Here is a 15,676-nt window from a genome sequence, read left to right on the forward strand (position 1 = left end):
TAAATCATAAACAAAATCAAACTAAATGTATTAGTATTGGCAGGAAAACAGAGTAGTTTACTTCCCTAAAGGGAAAAAAATACTAAACACAAGTCAAAAGAGTAATCAAATGAATGAGACTGAGAATGGACCATAAAGCTTAGTTTTAGATATAGTAATTGTTTACTGAATAAAGTCAAAGCAAACACTGACTGGACTTGTTGGGGTTTTGCAGATCCAAGTTGATGAAGTACAGAAGCTGGTGTATTTTGAAGGCACCAAAGATTCCCCGTTAGAACATCACTTGTATGTGGTCAGCTATGACAATCCTGGAGAGGTGACAAGGTTGACAGATCGTGGCTACTCTCATTCCTGCTGTATTAGCCAGGTATTAACTCCTGTCTGAATGGTTCATAAAGACCCTGTCCATATTTTGAAGTAAGTAAAATTGGTTTGTGTAGCAATTTAACTCTCTTAGGCACATATTAAACTTAACATTAACTTCTCTCTGAAGGATAGATTATAGGATCATGAAAAGTCAAACCATTATTCTGTCCCCTGGCATAGCATAATATAGCTCAAACAGAGTTTGTCTAATTCAGATTTTTAAATCTCTTTTTATGATACTTTGGGGTGAAAAAACACAAATAAATGATTATCTCTTTTCCCTTTCTCCAGCATTGTGATTTATTTATAAGTAAATACAGTAACCAGAAGAATCCACACTGTGTGTCCCTTTACAAGCTCTCAGGTCCTGAAGATGACCCAGCACACAGAACAAAGGAATTTTGGGCCACTATTTTAGATTCTGCAGGTACTCAGTTTGTTTAAATTTTACATTAAACAAGAAAAGTGAATTGACTAACTGTACTTATATCATATGTCTATACACCATTGGGCTGACCTCTCTTTTTGTTATCACCATTTAGTTTATTCCCTGAGCTCCAAGGCCTTTAATTAGTTCCATTTTCCCCAGAGTATCTGTTAAATAGTGAGATTAGATGGTTTGCTACCTACATTTAGGAGAATTGGATCTGGGAAGCCTTTTTTAAAATAACATTAAAAAAGCTATGATAGATATGAGGAAACTCCCTATTGTTATATATAGTTATGTAATTTCTTTGGTGAGCAAAAGGAGAGGAAGATGTGTGCTATCCTAAACACTATGCTCTTCCACTAAAGCTTTGCAGCCAGGGATATTGCTTCCTTGGGAAAAAAGATGTAAAAGTGGCTATCCTCAATGCATACAGAACTTCTTAGTGACTGCTAAATTGTAATGCCATTTAAATGACCTGGTGTCCTAAACACAAACTATAGTCTTAACTTTAACACCTTTAGAAACATGATATTAATAATAAATTAATTTTAACTTTAGCACTTTTTCCATGTTCATATATATATTTAGAAGTTTTGGTACAACTAAGTTGTACATAATCCACATAGAAGAATTCATAGCAATACAATTTTTACTCAGATTGTAATGCAAAAGAAATTTAATTTTGCCTCCTTAGGTGAAGACATAGGCTAGATGTATATAGCCTTAGTGAACCAAATAAAATTTTTGAAATATGCCATTTGGTCATTCAGTGGCGGAAATAGCAAAACTAGTGCTGGCAGGACCCAACCATGCGACTTGACCATCAAAGTAAGCTACACTGACTTGACACAGTATATTACCCACTTCTAGTCCAGTTCACAATTGGTGCGTGTGTATATATATTGATACTGAGAGTGTGTGTTTGTGCATGCGTATATATGTATGTTTGCATGCTTCAACTTAACTTTCTTCCTTCTGGGCTTCCAAATTATACAGAACATATTATTTCAGCTCTGATGTGGGTCTTTTGAATTGTTCATTAGAATCTTTTTTTTTTTCAAGTTTCCTCAAAACAAGTTTTATTGGACACAAACAATTGTTAGACCTCATGGGTCAGTGATTGCTGCTCTTAGCACATTCTGGAGGGCCTCAAGTTCATGCCATATGAGGATCAGTTTGAAGGAACTAAGGATGTTTATCTTGGAGAAGACCCTAGGGACACACACTGTCTTCAGATATTTGAAGGGAATAAACATGCTCTGCCACTCTGAGTAATGCCCAAGAGTAATGATGGGTACATGTGGACGTTCACTAGAATCTTTCAAAGTTGAATACCCTTTTGCTTCATTTTCAGCCTCCAGTTGAAAAGGGAATAGGCAGTTATTTGTGTGAATGTGTGTTTGTGCATGCATGTATACTTTTTTCTTATCTAGAAGGAAGTTAGGATTGTAGCGCTCTTATATTTATAAATGCCCTTTGAAATTAAGATTGTGCTTTCTTTGACCACAGGTCCTCTTCCTGACTACACACCACCAGAAATCTTCTCATTTGAGAGTACTACAGGATTCACATTGTATGGAATGATGTATAAACCTCATGATCTTCAGCCTGGGAAGAAATACCCCACTGTGCTGTTTATCTATGGTGGTCCTCAGGTAAATGTGGCCACATTCAGGAGCTTTAGTCAGGCTTATAAGCTGGGATTTTGAGTTCACGGATGTCTAGTGTCCTGCATTCTCTTAGGTTTGAATGCACTAGTATGTGCTTAGTTATAAGTCGAATGAGAGTTGAAGGTTAATAAATTTGATTTTGTCAGTTTATTCATCATTAACTAAGCCTTAGACTTGATTACATAACCAGAATTACAGAGAATTGATCTGTAAGCCTATGTGTCAGTTTATTAATTTACCATGAAAACTGTGACTACCAAATGGACTAGAATATTTAGGTCAGCTAGCAAGCATGATTTCTTCTCAGTAGGGAAATGTGTTAATAATATTGATTAAACTTAGAAGTTTCTATGAAAACATGGTCAGGGCAAAGAGATTGAGATATTACTAAAAGATACTTACAGCAAGTTCAGGAACCTGATGAATTGGCCTCCACTCTATGGAAATACCTGCCAAATAGCGTAGAGTATTTAGATCAGCCAGTTAATGTACATGCTTTCTCTCATTCTGTGCTAGAGGAACAATGACAAATTCTCATCCTTCAGTTCTCTTTTTCCTAGATCCTATGTTGGGTAGTATTGTTTGAAGGTTATATTATGTTAATACTCACATTCCACAGCATTAATATAAGGGAGAAAACAAATATCAGTGTGTAGCAATATCAGTACATAGCAATATCTGGCTTATAGGTATAGGATTTCAAGTGTTTGTACTCTCTTGTGCATGCTATTATTTTTTCCAGCTCCTTTCCTTCAATAAAAATATTTGCCATGAACATTTTCATAGAGACAGAGAATAGGAACATAGTTATTGTATCCACACTTCAGTTCTGAATTGTGATCTCAACATGGGAGTTTTATCTTCCAGTGGTACAAATCATAACCTCACAAAACCTTTTCATTCTGTCCTTGCTCATGCCCTTCCATAAATCCTCCATAGAGAATCTGTCACTGTGCTGGAGGCTGTCAACCAGGTTTTCTAATAATTCATAAATATCTGCAATATTGGCACCATCCATCTTTTTAATCCCTCACTCTTGCATGAAACTAATTTTGCTAATTCCTTTATTTTGTCCTTCTGATGAGAACCTATAAGTTATCTTTCCATTTAGCTACCTTTTTGATGGGGAGCTTTGTATAAAGGAGAACAGCTATAGACATAGTTCATTTCTATGGTATATCAACTTGATGATCATTGGATACTTATTTTATATTAAGAGTAATAGCAGTTAAAGCCTATGTAATTTTGTCTCCATCCCATTGTTTTATAACCCTTCAGTTGTCTTCACTGTGGAAGTAAAATGGGTTTACACAGGTCTGAGGGCTATTTTGTATTTTTTGTTATTTCATGAATTACTGAGGCCAAAGATTTCACCCTTTAGTAACCAGTCTGCTGGGAATGAGCTTGTTCTACATCAGTGATGGTGAATCTTTTAGAAGGACAGGTAATGTGAGAAATATCCTCAGGTGCCCACAGAGAGGGGGTGGGGAGCAGCCTAGCCCCACAATCCTCCGGCTTTCTAGTAATGAACTCTGGAGAACTCTGTGCTAGGACAACGGCATGTATGCCACAGAAAGGACTCTTGATTTCCCCCTCTGGCACCTGAGCTATAGGTTTACCACCAGAGTCCTACATTAACAAGGTTGGTCTTTGGGCAGCAGGCACAGTCTAACACTGACAGAATACTCAGGACTTTCCTAGCCTTGTAGTTTCTTCTTCTTTGCCTCTGCCACAACCTCCACTTCATGAGGAATTGGAATAGGCTTTTTGTGGGGCTATCATATCCAAATTTGGCAGGGGATGGGGTGTAATAACTGTATTTTAAGGTTTTGTAACATTGTCCTTATTTTGTTGGAGGAAAAAATTACATTTTCTTTGCTGATTTATTTGTACATTCTATGATATCCATTTGACAGTTAATCACATATCACTTCATATTTCTTATATCTTACTTAATTACCTATCCCTTTTATACTTTTTTAACTTTTCACTTGTTTATCTCCTTAAACTAGTTTCTAAGCTCTTTGAGGGCAAATATTATTTTTAATGTTTCTTATATCATCTATAATAGATAATTTAATGCTTTACATATAGGAGGCTTTCTTTTAAAAATAAAAAACACTTTCTGTCTTAGTAACAACTTTAAGACAAAAGGGCAAGGGCTAGGCAAACAGGGTTAAGTGACTTGCCCAAGGTCACACAGCTACTTTGTAGGAAGCTTTCAATAAAAGTTTATTATTGGGGGCAGCTGGGTAGCTCAGTGGAGTGAGAGTCAGGCCTAGAGACAGGAGGTCCTGGGTTCAAACCTGGCCTCAGCCACTTCCCAGCTGTGTGACCCTGGGCAGGTCACTTGACCCCCATTGCCCACCCTTACCAATCTTCCACCTATGAGACAATACACCGAATACAAGGGTTTAAAAAAAAAAAAAAAAAAAAGTTTATTATTATTTCTAGTGCCACTTCCTAATTACTTCATGGCTCCTCTCTAGGGTTATATATATTGTACTTTCCTTCTTATTGATATTTACCAGAACCCTTTTTAATGATTTCTGTAATACCCTTCATTCCTTTAGCGCCTTTAATTTTTTGTCCATTCAATATAGCATTTGTCCCACTATGTGTACACATCCTATTCTAGGGAGGCACTAACACATAAGATTTTACTTACTTTGAAGTATGAGATAGTGAAGCAATTATTTTCCTTTGCTGAAACTGAGTGAAGTAAGCATTTATTAAGTGCTTACTAAGTTCCAAGCAGAATATAAATGTTGCCCTCAAGGAGCTTGTGTTTAATAGGAGAAGAAAAGTATACCTATTAGGAGAGTGGTGGCCAGGGAGAGGGAGGTTTTAGACAGAAGTCAGAGAAAGTGATGATTGATACCATAGAACAAATGATTGACATGTCCTTTCCAGCAGTGGCAGTGTTGATATCACTACTGTTCTCAGAAGTAGATTTTGAGGTATTGGGGGAAGAAGACTATCTGTGTATATGGTAGTATGGCATGGAGAAAGCCAGAAAATGATGTGATAGACCCAAGACAAGACAAGATAAAATTAATATTCCCAACCCAGGATCCAAATCACAGGAATAGGAGTTTGAATTCCTTTAAAAGATAGAAGCTGTAGCTTCAGACAACATGTTATAGAGAGAACCAAGAAACTGGCATGGTTACATATCAATTCACAATTTCTTTAAAATACGCAAAAAAAAAAAAATTCTCACTGTTCTTGGAAGACTTTAAGGCAAGGAATAGAAGCCTTAAGTGGCCCTATCAGCATTCATTTTTTTTAATTTGAAAACTTTTATTTATTTAATTAAGAGTATTTTTTCATGGTGTAAGAAGGGGGGTGGCAGATAGATGGGGTATGCTCTGGTAACCCTCCTCTTGACTGAATGGACGTGGGCCAAAGCTACTCATGCCTCCCTCCTTACTGGGGTGTAACTCATGAGGGGGTTCCCCAAAATGGATGGATGGCATAAAGTAGTTAGAGGGAGATGTTGGGAATTGAATGAGACCCAAATGTCTCCCCTCAATTATCCAGAGCCAGGTTAGTTGGGGACAAGCCTCCCCTTCCCCAAACCGACTTCCCACCAAAATGTAGTGTTGTGCTCCTTCCACTCTCTAACCATACACTGAAACCTCCCACCTTAAAGTCACTATTCCAACTTTGTTTAATTACAACTTAATAGGGGTTTATTTAGGAACAAGATATTTGGGAATTGAGGGAAGGGACTAAAGGATTTAAGGAAGAGGGTAAAGGATGAACTACTCTAGTTTGTTTCAGTTTCTCCCAGGACTGAGTAGCAACTGGATGTCTTCTATAGCTTCAATCACAGTTACTGACCCAAACCCCAGTAAACTCCTATCCTAATTAATGACTAATGGCTAGAGAAGGAATGTATCATCAAGCTCCAACAAGGCTAGTTAGCCCTCAAGGGCCCGGCTCCCTTCCACAGGAGTCCCAGTCTCCTTAGCCAACTCAGGAAACTACAATATTTGTCTTCAAGATGTTCAAAGAAGATGTAGATTCAGTTGGAGTGGTTATGATGGCAGATGGTCAGGTAACACCTCAGATTTTGCCTTTGAAATGTCCCAAAACCCTACAGAGACAGAGCCTCCCCACTTCCCTGCCTGTCCCAGAGGTCCATGAGTGACTATTGGTTTTCTGATCCCAGAATTCTCTCCTCACACCAACTGTCATTTCTCCTGACATTCCATCAAAGCATTCCATCAAAGGTTTTTCACAATGCATGCTTCCTTGACTTTTTGCTTAATTTCACCCAATCTGTTACAGTTCCCCCCTTTTGCTTTCCGTGGATCTTCAACAATAAGATCCACGTGTATCTTATCTACACTACCTTAGCTAAACTTTTCCCATCTTAATTCCTCCTCCCCCAAAATAAGAAATCCTAATACCTATTTTATCCTTATCTTATTGCTACTCTTTGCTAAGAAGGGTTAGGAAAATGGTTAGAGGAATAAAAGGGAACGTAAGGTTCCAAAAAACATTTCCAAAAGAGTAAAACAAATTTGTAACAAACAATGAAAAGTTTTGCCAATGAACACAATGTCTAAGTTTTGCAGTGTAACAATTCCTAGCCTTAAATGTTTCTAAGCTATTTTTCTTGCCTATGCTTATTAAATAATGCTCTTAACTTATTTCTACTTTGCATGTTTAATCTATTCTTTAATGCAATAACAATAAAGATAAGTGTTCTTCTTACTCCTATTATTTCAACTATGCTTTTAACTATCTATGTTCTTAATACAATGCTATTTTGTTCTAACAATATGGGTTAGTCTATTAGTATGTCTATCATCTTTTTAACTGTTCTTAATCTTATGTTCTTATTCTTTCCCTGCTTCTTAATTGCTAGAATTTTGAACTTTCCCCAACTGCCTATCACTCTCCCTATCAACTATTTCCTAATTATCTCTACTTTTATTAGCATGTTTAGTATTTACATGGTTTAGGACTATTTACATCCTATTCTATAGTTTCCCAACTATGGTACAGATATTTATAAGATTTTACACATATACATTCCTTTTGCAAGCTGCATTCCAATGTTAACCAGATACAAGGCTTTTCAGCTTTATATTTGGCTAAGACCTTCATGAGTTGCTAAATATATATATATGTATGTATATATATACATATGTACATATTTTACTTTTTTTTTAAACCCTTCCCTTCTGTATTGGCTCCAAGGCAGAAGAGTGGTAAGGGTAGGCAATGGGGGTCAAGTGACTTGCCCAGGGTCACACAGCTGGGAAAGTGTCTGAAGTCAGATTTGAACCTAGGACCTCCTGTCTCTAGGCCTGGCTCTCAATCCACTGAACTACCCAGCTGCCCCGCATATTTTACATTTATATACATTTTTATGATACGATCTTCTGACACTTGTTTATTTACACAGTGTCAGTTAATTATCAGTTTTGTGTTGTGGTTTGTGTTCTTTTTTTGTGTCCTGTGGATACACGTACTCACCTTTTGCTTCATATATGTTGTCTTTCTTCTTGTGTTGACTGTAGATTCATTCTGTGATGAATTTATGTGCTGCAATTGTAATTTCCCTATGTTTTTGTGCTATCACCACACTAGTCTCACAGATCTTGTTTCCTGTTCTTCTCCTTGCAAAGTTCATGATTTTTCACAGTTCCTTTAAAGTTCTTTTTCCTTGCACCAGTGTCCTTGGCGATTTTCAGGATTCTCTGTTCTTCTCTTGATTCTTTTCCCCTTCTCTATTACTCTGACACATGTTGGCTGTTGTCCACCCAAGTTGCCTGTAGTCTCTGGTCCGGATCTGGAACAGTGTGAACTGTGTTGCTTTGTTGGTTCTGTTAATCAATTGTGTGTGAATTTATGTCTCATGCACTTTTTCTTGGTCATGGGTTTGTTGTTCTTGTTCTACTTGATTCGGTTGTTCTGTGAATTGCTTTTCTTTCTTTATGTGACTAGCATGGTACCATGAATCTCTGTCTTGGACTTTTATCTGCTGACAAACTTAACATGTGTGAGTTCTCTGTATCTTGGCTTTACACTTCTCAGATGATGGTTTCAGTGTTCCTTGTATATACTCTTTCTGAAACCTTTTGTCTTAATGTGACTTGGATTTATGGATTCAATATCCATGTGCATACAGGTTTCTTTTGGAAATGTAACATTCTCCATCATTGGAACTAGCAATCCAATGTTGCTCAGATCCCATCCATCTGCTGTGCCTGTCCTTGCTACAGTCTACTCCTCAGTTTGTTGGCAGTCTGTCTTTATTTGGATCTTTCCTAGCTGGCTCTGTTACAATGGTTACATGATTCATGTTCTTTCCCTCCCCACTTTCCACCCCCCTTCCATAGCCAATGAGCAGTTCTACTGTGTTTTACATGTGTCATTGATCAAGATCTATTTCTATATTATTAATATTTGCATTAGGGTGATTGCTTAGACTTAGAGTCTACATCCCCAGTCATATCCCCATCGAACCATGTGATCAAGCAGTTGTTTTTCTTCTGTGTTTCTACTCCCACAGTTCTTTCTCTGGATGTGAATAGCATTCTTTCTCATAAGTCCCTCAGAATTATTCTGGATCATTACATTGCTATTAGTAGAGAAGTCCATTACATTTGGTTGTGCCACAGTGTATCCATCCCTGTGTATAAGGTTCTCCTGGTTCTGCTCCTTTCACTCTGCACCAATTCCTGGAGGTCGTTTCAGTTTACATGGAATTCATCCAGTTCGTTATTCCTTATAGCACAATAGTATTTCCATCACCAACAGATAACACAGTTTGTTCAGCCATTCCCTGATTGAAGGGCATCCCCTCATTTTCCAAATTTTTTTGCCACCACAAAGAGCAAACCAGCATTCATTTTTAAAAAATCCTTACATTCTATTTTAGAATTGATATCAAGTATCTGTTCCAAGGCAGAAGAATGGTAAGAGCTAGGCAACTGGGGTTAAGTGACTTGCCCAGGGTCACACAGGTAGGAAGTGTTTGAGAACAAATTTTTTGAACATATATTTATGGTAATTCCATATATATCTTGGATATCAAACTTTTATCCTTTTATCAGAGACATTTAATTCAGAGATTCTTCCCCCACCTGATAGTTTTTGTCTTTATTTTTAATTTACTCTTAAAAAGTACTTAATAACATGGTAAAATAATATCAGTTTGAGCAATTTAATTGCTTGAACAATCATACTTGCTTCATTCTTTTATATATAAATTATCTTACAGAATTTGACTAATATCATATTTCTTTCTAAGGTGCAGCTGGTGAATAATCGATTTAAAGGAGTCAAATATTTCCGCTTGAATACCTTGGCATCTCTTGGTTATGTAGTTGTGGTTATCGACAACAGGGGATCCTGTCATCGAGGGCTTAAATTTGAAGGTGCCTTCAAATATAAAATGGTGTGTGTGCAAGAAAACATTTACCTATTAAACATCTTGATGCATTCTGTGGCATTGTTTGGTGTAAAACCCTGAGAATGAAAGGGAGAGAAAGTAGGAATCTGGTGATCAATTCAGCATATTAATTCATTTCTTCTTGTTTGAAACCTCAGAAATATGAGATAGAACTGCTTAACCTAGTTTGTAGAAATATCCCTGACTTGTGACTTTCAGAGTTTAAGATTGAAGGTAAGATTGTGAGTTTGTAGCTTCCTACACACTACCAAGTGTAGTATTTTAGCTTTGTTCTGTCCACTGCAAAGAGGGAGGGAGACCAGCTGGTCGTTGTCTCCTTGTGACAAGCTTTTTTCTCTCTACAGGAAGCTTAAAATGCTATCTTTTAGAGATGCTTCCATGTTATGCCTGCTGCATTTGGGAAACGAGAAACTGATGTTCCTTTTGCACAGTAAGACAGTTACCATATTTGCCAGTGTATTCAACATGCTGAGTAGGACATGGTGACTTTCTCCTAAGGTCAATTCTTTGACCTTATGTTGTACTCTCATGTAAGACTTTTTTCTGGCTTAAAAAAAGAAATTTTATATCCTGGCATACCACTTATCTTTGGAAGTATTATGTTTAATGAGAGGGATAGAGATTATAGAAATAGCAAGGCAGTGCCTCAATTGTGACTCCCTCTTCTTACTCTTTATAATAAAAGAGATATGTAACCTAGAGAAGAAGCCTAAAGGGTAATTTACTTCCTATCTTTGAGTATATGGAGGCTTGTCACAAGGAGGACATTGACCAATTGATCTCCATCTTGATAGAGGACAGAGAAAGAGAAAATCAGATAGTTGTGACGAGAAAAGTATAAGGGTAATTAAATACTAGTAGAGTTTACTTGAAGGAAGTTGTTGTATTGCCACATATAAAGAAGCTTTTCTAATTGATATTATTGCCTTCTCCCAGCTGATCACAGAATTTAAGAGCTAGAATAGACTTTAGATGTCATCTAGCATGATATCTTCATTTTATAGTTGAGGAGACTAATAATAATACAATGATTTGCAATTCCATTTTAAAAACTGATAGATTTCAATAAGCAGTCTTATAATAATTCTTCTAGTTAAGTGGTAACAATGAAATGCACTCCTTTTCTTTCAGGGTCAAATAGAAATTGAAGACCAGGTGGAAGGACTTCAGTACCTAGCATCTCAGTATGATTTTATTGATTTAGATCGTGTGGGCATCCATGGCTGGTCCTATGGAGGATACCTCTCTTTGATGGCATTAATGCAGAGGTCAGATATCTTCAGGGTATGTGTGAATTTCAGTACACTTATTTTTGAGACATAAATTGAAATATCTTTATGGCTTAGAGGTAGACCATAAGGCAAGATTCTTTTAAATGAAACACCTTGTTTCGTTTGCTTTAGACTCAAGAAAGCTGTAAAATATCAGAAGTTTATGTATGCTAACTTTCTGTGAAGCACATAGACATGTAAGATTTGTCACCTTTTAACAACCAATTATTATCATTAGAAAATTTTGACCACAAAGGCTTAAAAAATTTAGTCACAATCAATTTTTAAAAATAGCTTTACCTATAGAAGTCAGATCTCATGTATAATGATATAATTAACAACCCCAGAATATTTTATTTCAACCATAAATATAAATTCAAAAGGCTAGCATAATTTTCACTGACTCCTACCTGTGGACTAGGTCAACAGCATATTTAAATATGAAAGTTTATATGACAGCCCTAAAATGAAATGATTTAATAATTAAAGATAGCCTTTTATTGTTTTAAACCAGCAGAGCCAATAGGAATTTTCTTTGTTAAATAATTGTAAGATTCTTGGAAGTGAAAGCAATCTGCCCAAGATCTCACTACTGTTAAGCAGTAGAGCTGGGATTTCAGCTCATTTTCCCTGACTCCAAATTTTCTTTCACTTGGCAGTGCTGCACTCCATACAGCAAGCTGATATAACCAAAACACATTCAGTATATACACTCTTAATTTTTCCAGTAGTAGAGATGGATTGCATTAAACCATCCATAGTTTCTTTCTCAGACATCCTTTTGTCTAATGAGTATGCATTTATAAAATTGTTGATCCAAGAGAAGAATTCAGTGTGTGCCTGGAAAATAGTGAAATTAACTGCCTGCCCATGGCTTGAAATAACTTTTACAATGTGAGTGGCCAAGATGACTAGAATTAAGAATCATTATAGACAGCACAAGAATAGTTTTAGCCTATATACATGCAGTTGCAAGTATTCACTGTTAGCCCTTTCCTCACCCACATTTAATTGTGATTGTTGGTTGCTACAGGTTGCAATTGCTGGAGCTCCAGTTACTCTGTGGATTTTCTATGATACGGGATATACAGAACGTTATATGGGTCACCCTGACCAGAATGAACAGGGCTATTACCTAGGATCTGTGGCCATGCAAGCAGAGAAGTTCCCTTCTGAGTAAGTTTAGTTTTCAAATTTTGAAGTAAAGTTAAAAAATTAAGTTTTTATTTTAAAGGCAGTTTTTAATAATTTGATGGAAACACTAGTCCTAAATGTCAATATTTAAAAAAAAAATACTTACCTTCCACCTTAGAATCAATACTATGTATTGGTTCCAAGGCAGAATGGTAAGGGCTAGGCAATGGGGTGACTTGCCCAGGGTCACACAGCTGGGAAGTGTCTGAGGCCAGATTTGAACCCAGGACCTCCCATCTCTAGGCCTGTTTCTCAATCCTCTGAGCTACCCAGCTGCTCCCTAAAGGGTCAGTATTGACAAAGTGGTTTTATAGAGTACTACAATGGTTGCTTTCACTTGCTTTACTTACTTGAATAATAATTTGTATAATTATAATCCTGTTCATTATAATTTCTTTTCTTCTAGTTATAATTAAAGTAATTAAAGCCCTCATTCTATTAAAGAGGGGGGAAGAAGTATGTTAAGAGATTTTTATGCAATACTGCATAACTGCCTGTTTCCTAGAAAAGGGCATGATTGATGATATGTCTTATTTTGTAGCCAGTTTCTCTTAAGGAAATTGGGGAGAGCCACCTTCTTTTTATTTTATGTTGTTTTATATTTCCCTAAAATGAGAAAGTAAGTGACCATAGTGAAAATTTGAAGTTAAATTGATCGTGATACATGGGGAAGTTGGTAATAATTAAACAGAGCTATATATTTAATTGTGACTCCCTTAAGTATTCCAGCATATCACCTAATACTTTGTTTTGCTTTTTCCAGACCCAATCGTTTACTACTATTGCATGGGTTCTTGGATGAAAATGTTCACTTTGCACACACCAGTATATTACTGAGTTTTTTAGTAAGGGCTGGAAAACCATATGATTTACAGGTAAGTTCCCTTGCACCATCTAAAAATTAAAATGTGATAATGTAATGATTGTCAATTTTCTTAGTTAAAAATTCTGTACTGCATTAAGATTTTAAAAGAAGATATGATATGAAAAGTAAATTATGTTTCCTTGCATTCTGATAAACCAAAGTTTAGGTTAGGTTTTTAGCTTTGGCCTCCTACTATTTATGAGAACCAAAAGGATAAGACATAGTTAAATGCCTCCAATTATACAAAAATGGAAACTTAGTTAAGGCTGTACTAAGAAACTGGACCGTCTAATTATACAGCTCAGTGTTTTCATACTCAGTTTCAATCTTTATAAAACACAGAAGTGGCAATAGGAAGTCAATTTACTATTCTTTTTCTCTCTTAATATATTGAGGAAATAATACTTGATTTCTTGGTTAGAAGGGCAAACTCTTTTGATGTCACAATCTTTTAGTTCTTTCTCCTTATTTCACAATTAGCATTGATTCATGTAGTCCAGAAGTCAGAAAGTTATCTCTCCTCAAATAAACATGCTTTCATTATTTTAAATCCACTTCTGGGCAGTGAGAGGAATAGGTTTCATTCATACATATCCTCATTCTATTACTTACACATATTAGCACATGCCCTGGACAAGATATACTTTTTTACTCCATTTGTTGAATTGTCATGGGCATTTGCTATTTTGAAGGAGTCATTGTTTGGCTGTAGATGAATAGGCGTTTTTTTTTCTCTTAACTCAATAATAAAGGAAGTTAGAAGAAGAGGAGATATGTCAGAAAAATGGACATGAAAAGCTTTTTTATGGACCTCTAATGACTGTGTGTATATGTGTACATGTCTGTAACCTCTCTGTAAGGCTATTCTTCTTGTATGTTGTTAATCTTGTTAGACATCTGTTGGGGAGATTTTGAAAGAGATTTATAGTTATTAACTGCTTGTCCTTTGTGTTTTGTGATATTAATTTTTATTTTTAGATCTATCCTCAGGAGAGACACAGCATAAGAGTCCCTGAATCTGGAGAACATTATGAACTGCATCTTTTGCACTACCTTCAAGAAAATCTTGGATCACGAATTGCTGCTTTGAAAGTGATATAATTGTGACTTTTGTGGAACTCTGGTACACTGGCTGCTTAACCAAATGAGGAGGTTTAATCTGTAGAAAACATAGAAAACTGATCATCACATTTTGGTGCCTGCTATGTAACATCCACTTCTGAAAGTATATTTGGTGCCATACAGGAATCTACAGTACATGAATAGCAACCTCATACCTTAACACACATAAAGAACTGAACGATGTAAATTTCCATGGGACACAGCAATACCATGAAAATTACTGAGAGAAGTTAAAATATTTGCAGCACATATCAACACCATCATATTTCCACCTTTTAAAAGCATTGTAAGCCTCATGGATTTAATTGGTGTATTTTTACAGTATATTTCCGAGTTTGTTATATTATGGTAATATTAGGTGATTGGTTCGCTATAATTCCAGAATCTCTGGCTAATTACAAATTTGATAGCACTTAAATGTAATTGAATAGTTTATGTTTCATCGCTTGGGGTGTGTCCAGCATGTTAAGAACTAATCACTATTAAACCTATGACTTAACCAATTGTTAATGATTTTAAGAAATAATTCCTAGTGAACTCCTAAAGATACTCATTTTGGTTCATACAAGTTCTTTCCATTTTTTCAGTGAATTTCAGCTGTGTCTGGTAAAAAAAATACTAATTTTTCTTTGATGATATGACAAGATGAGTTTTTCCTGATTTACTTTCACATAAAAGAGAGTAACTGTATTGTAGCATGGTTTTAGCTAATTTTATGGTATTAATAATTACAGACAAATTAGTTTTAAATTGAATGGCTATAACTTAAATATTTGCAAGCTATTTTTTCCTTTAGGAAAAGAAAAGTATATATTAAGTTTTTTCTTCAGAAAATACATTGATACCCAATTTTCCATATATCATTTCCTTATATCGAAATGTTCTAGATTTTACAGAGACAAAGGGAGAAGGGAGGAGGATGGAAGGGAAATGGTGGGTGTAGGGATAAGGATCTTTTTATGCCCAAAATGTAAGTGCCACCTGACTGGAAAAAGTCATGAAAAAGATTTGGGAAATGAATTTTTAACTCTTAGAATATTAACTAAAAAAAAAAACAAAGTAAAAAATCACTCCCAAGCCAGCATAGCCCTGAATTGTGATGGTATTCAGGAAATTATTTTTAATTTTAAAAAAAAACATTTACATTCCCTCCTTTTTAAATGGTTTGATGAGCACAAAGAGCTATTTGGAAATTGCAAGCTTAAAGTAGAAATTAAAATTCCCAGCAGATTTCTTTATCATAAGTTGACCCCCTCCCCCAAGTCATGCATTATTCTCTTCTTCATTGTTTAAAAATTGTATATAGTTTACTATTTTAAGTTT

The 15,676-nt window shown here is 35.8% G+C and overlaps 1 protein-coding gene across 2 annotated transcripts in view; it reads left to right on the plus strand.

The window, feature by feature from the left end:
- DPP8 (dipeptidyl peptidase 8) overlaps window positions 1–14,866 on the plus strand; it is a 78,447-nt gene extending 63,581 nt beyond the window's left edge. The window contains exons 13-20 of one of the 2 annotated variants that reach the window (XM_044665343.1): window positions 215–367; window positions 658–793; window positions 2,306–2,451; window positions 9,740–9,886; window positions 11,033–11,185; window positions 12,206–12,348; window positions 13,130–13,241; window positions 14,210–14,866. In XM_044665343.1, the coding sequence (XP_044521278.1) occupies window positions 215–367; window positions 658–793; window positions 2,306–2,451; window positions 9,740–9,886; window positions 11,033–11,185; window positions 12,206–12,348; window positions 13,130–13,241; window positions 14,210–14,332 (1,113 nt within the window). In that variant the 3' untranslated portion in view covers window positions 14,333–14,866. The remainder of the gene's footprint in view (window positions 1–214; window positions 368–657; window positions 794–2,305; window positions 2,452–9,739; window positions 9,887–11,032; window positions 11,186–12,205; window positions 12,349–13,129; window positions 13,242–14,209) is intronic. The other variant, XM_044665344.1, reaches the window with a different exon arrangement.
- The last annotated feature ends 810 nt before the right edge of the window (window positions 14,867–15,676 follow it).

Source organism: Gracilinanus agilis, chromosome 2 (assembly GCF_016433145.1).
Source record: "Gracilinanus agilis isolate LMUSP501 chromosome 2, AgileGrace, whole genome shotgun sequence".
Taxonomy (NCBI): domain Eukaryota; kingdom Metazoa; phylum Chordata; class Mammalia; order Didelphimorphia; family Didelphidae; genus Gracilinanus; species Gracilinanus agilis.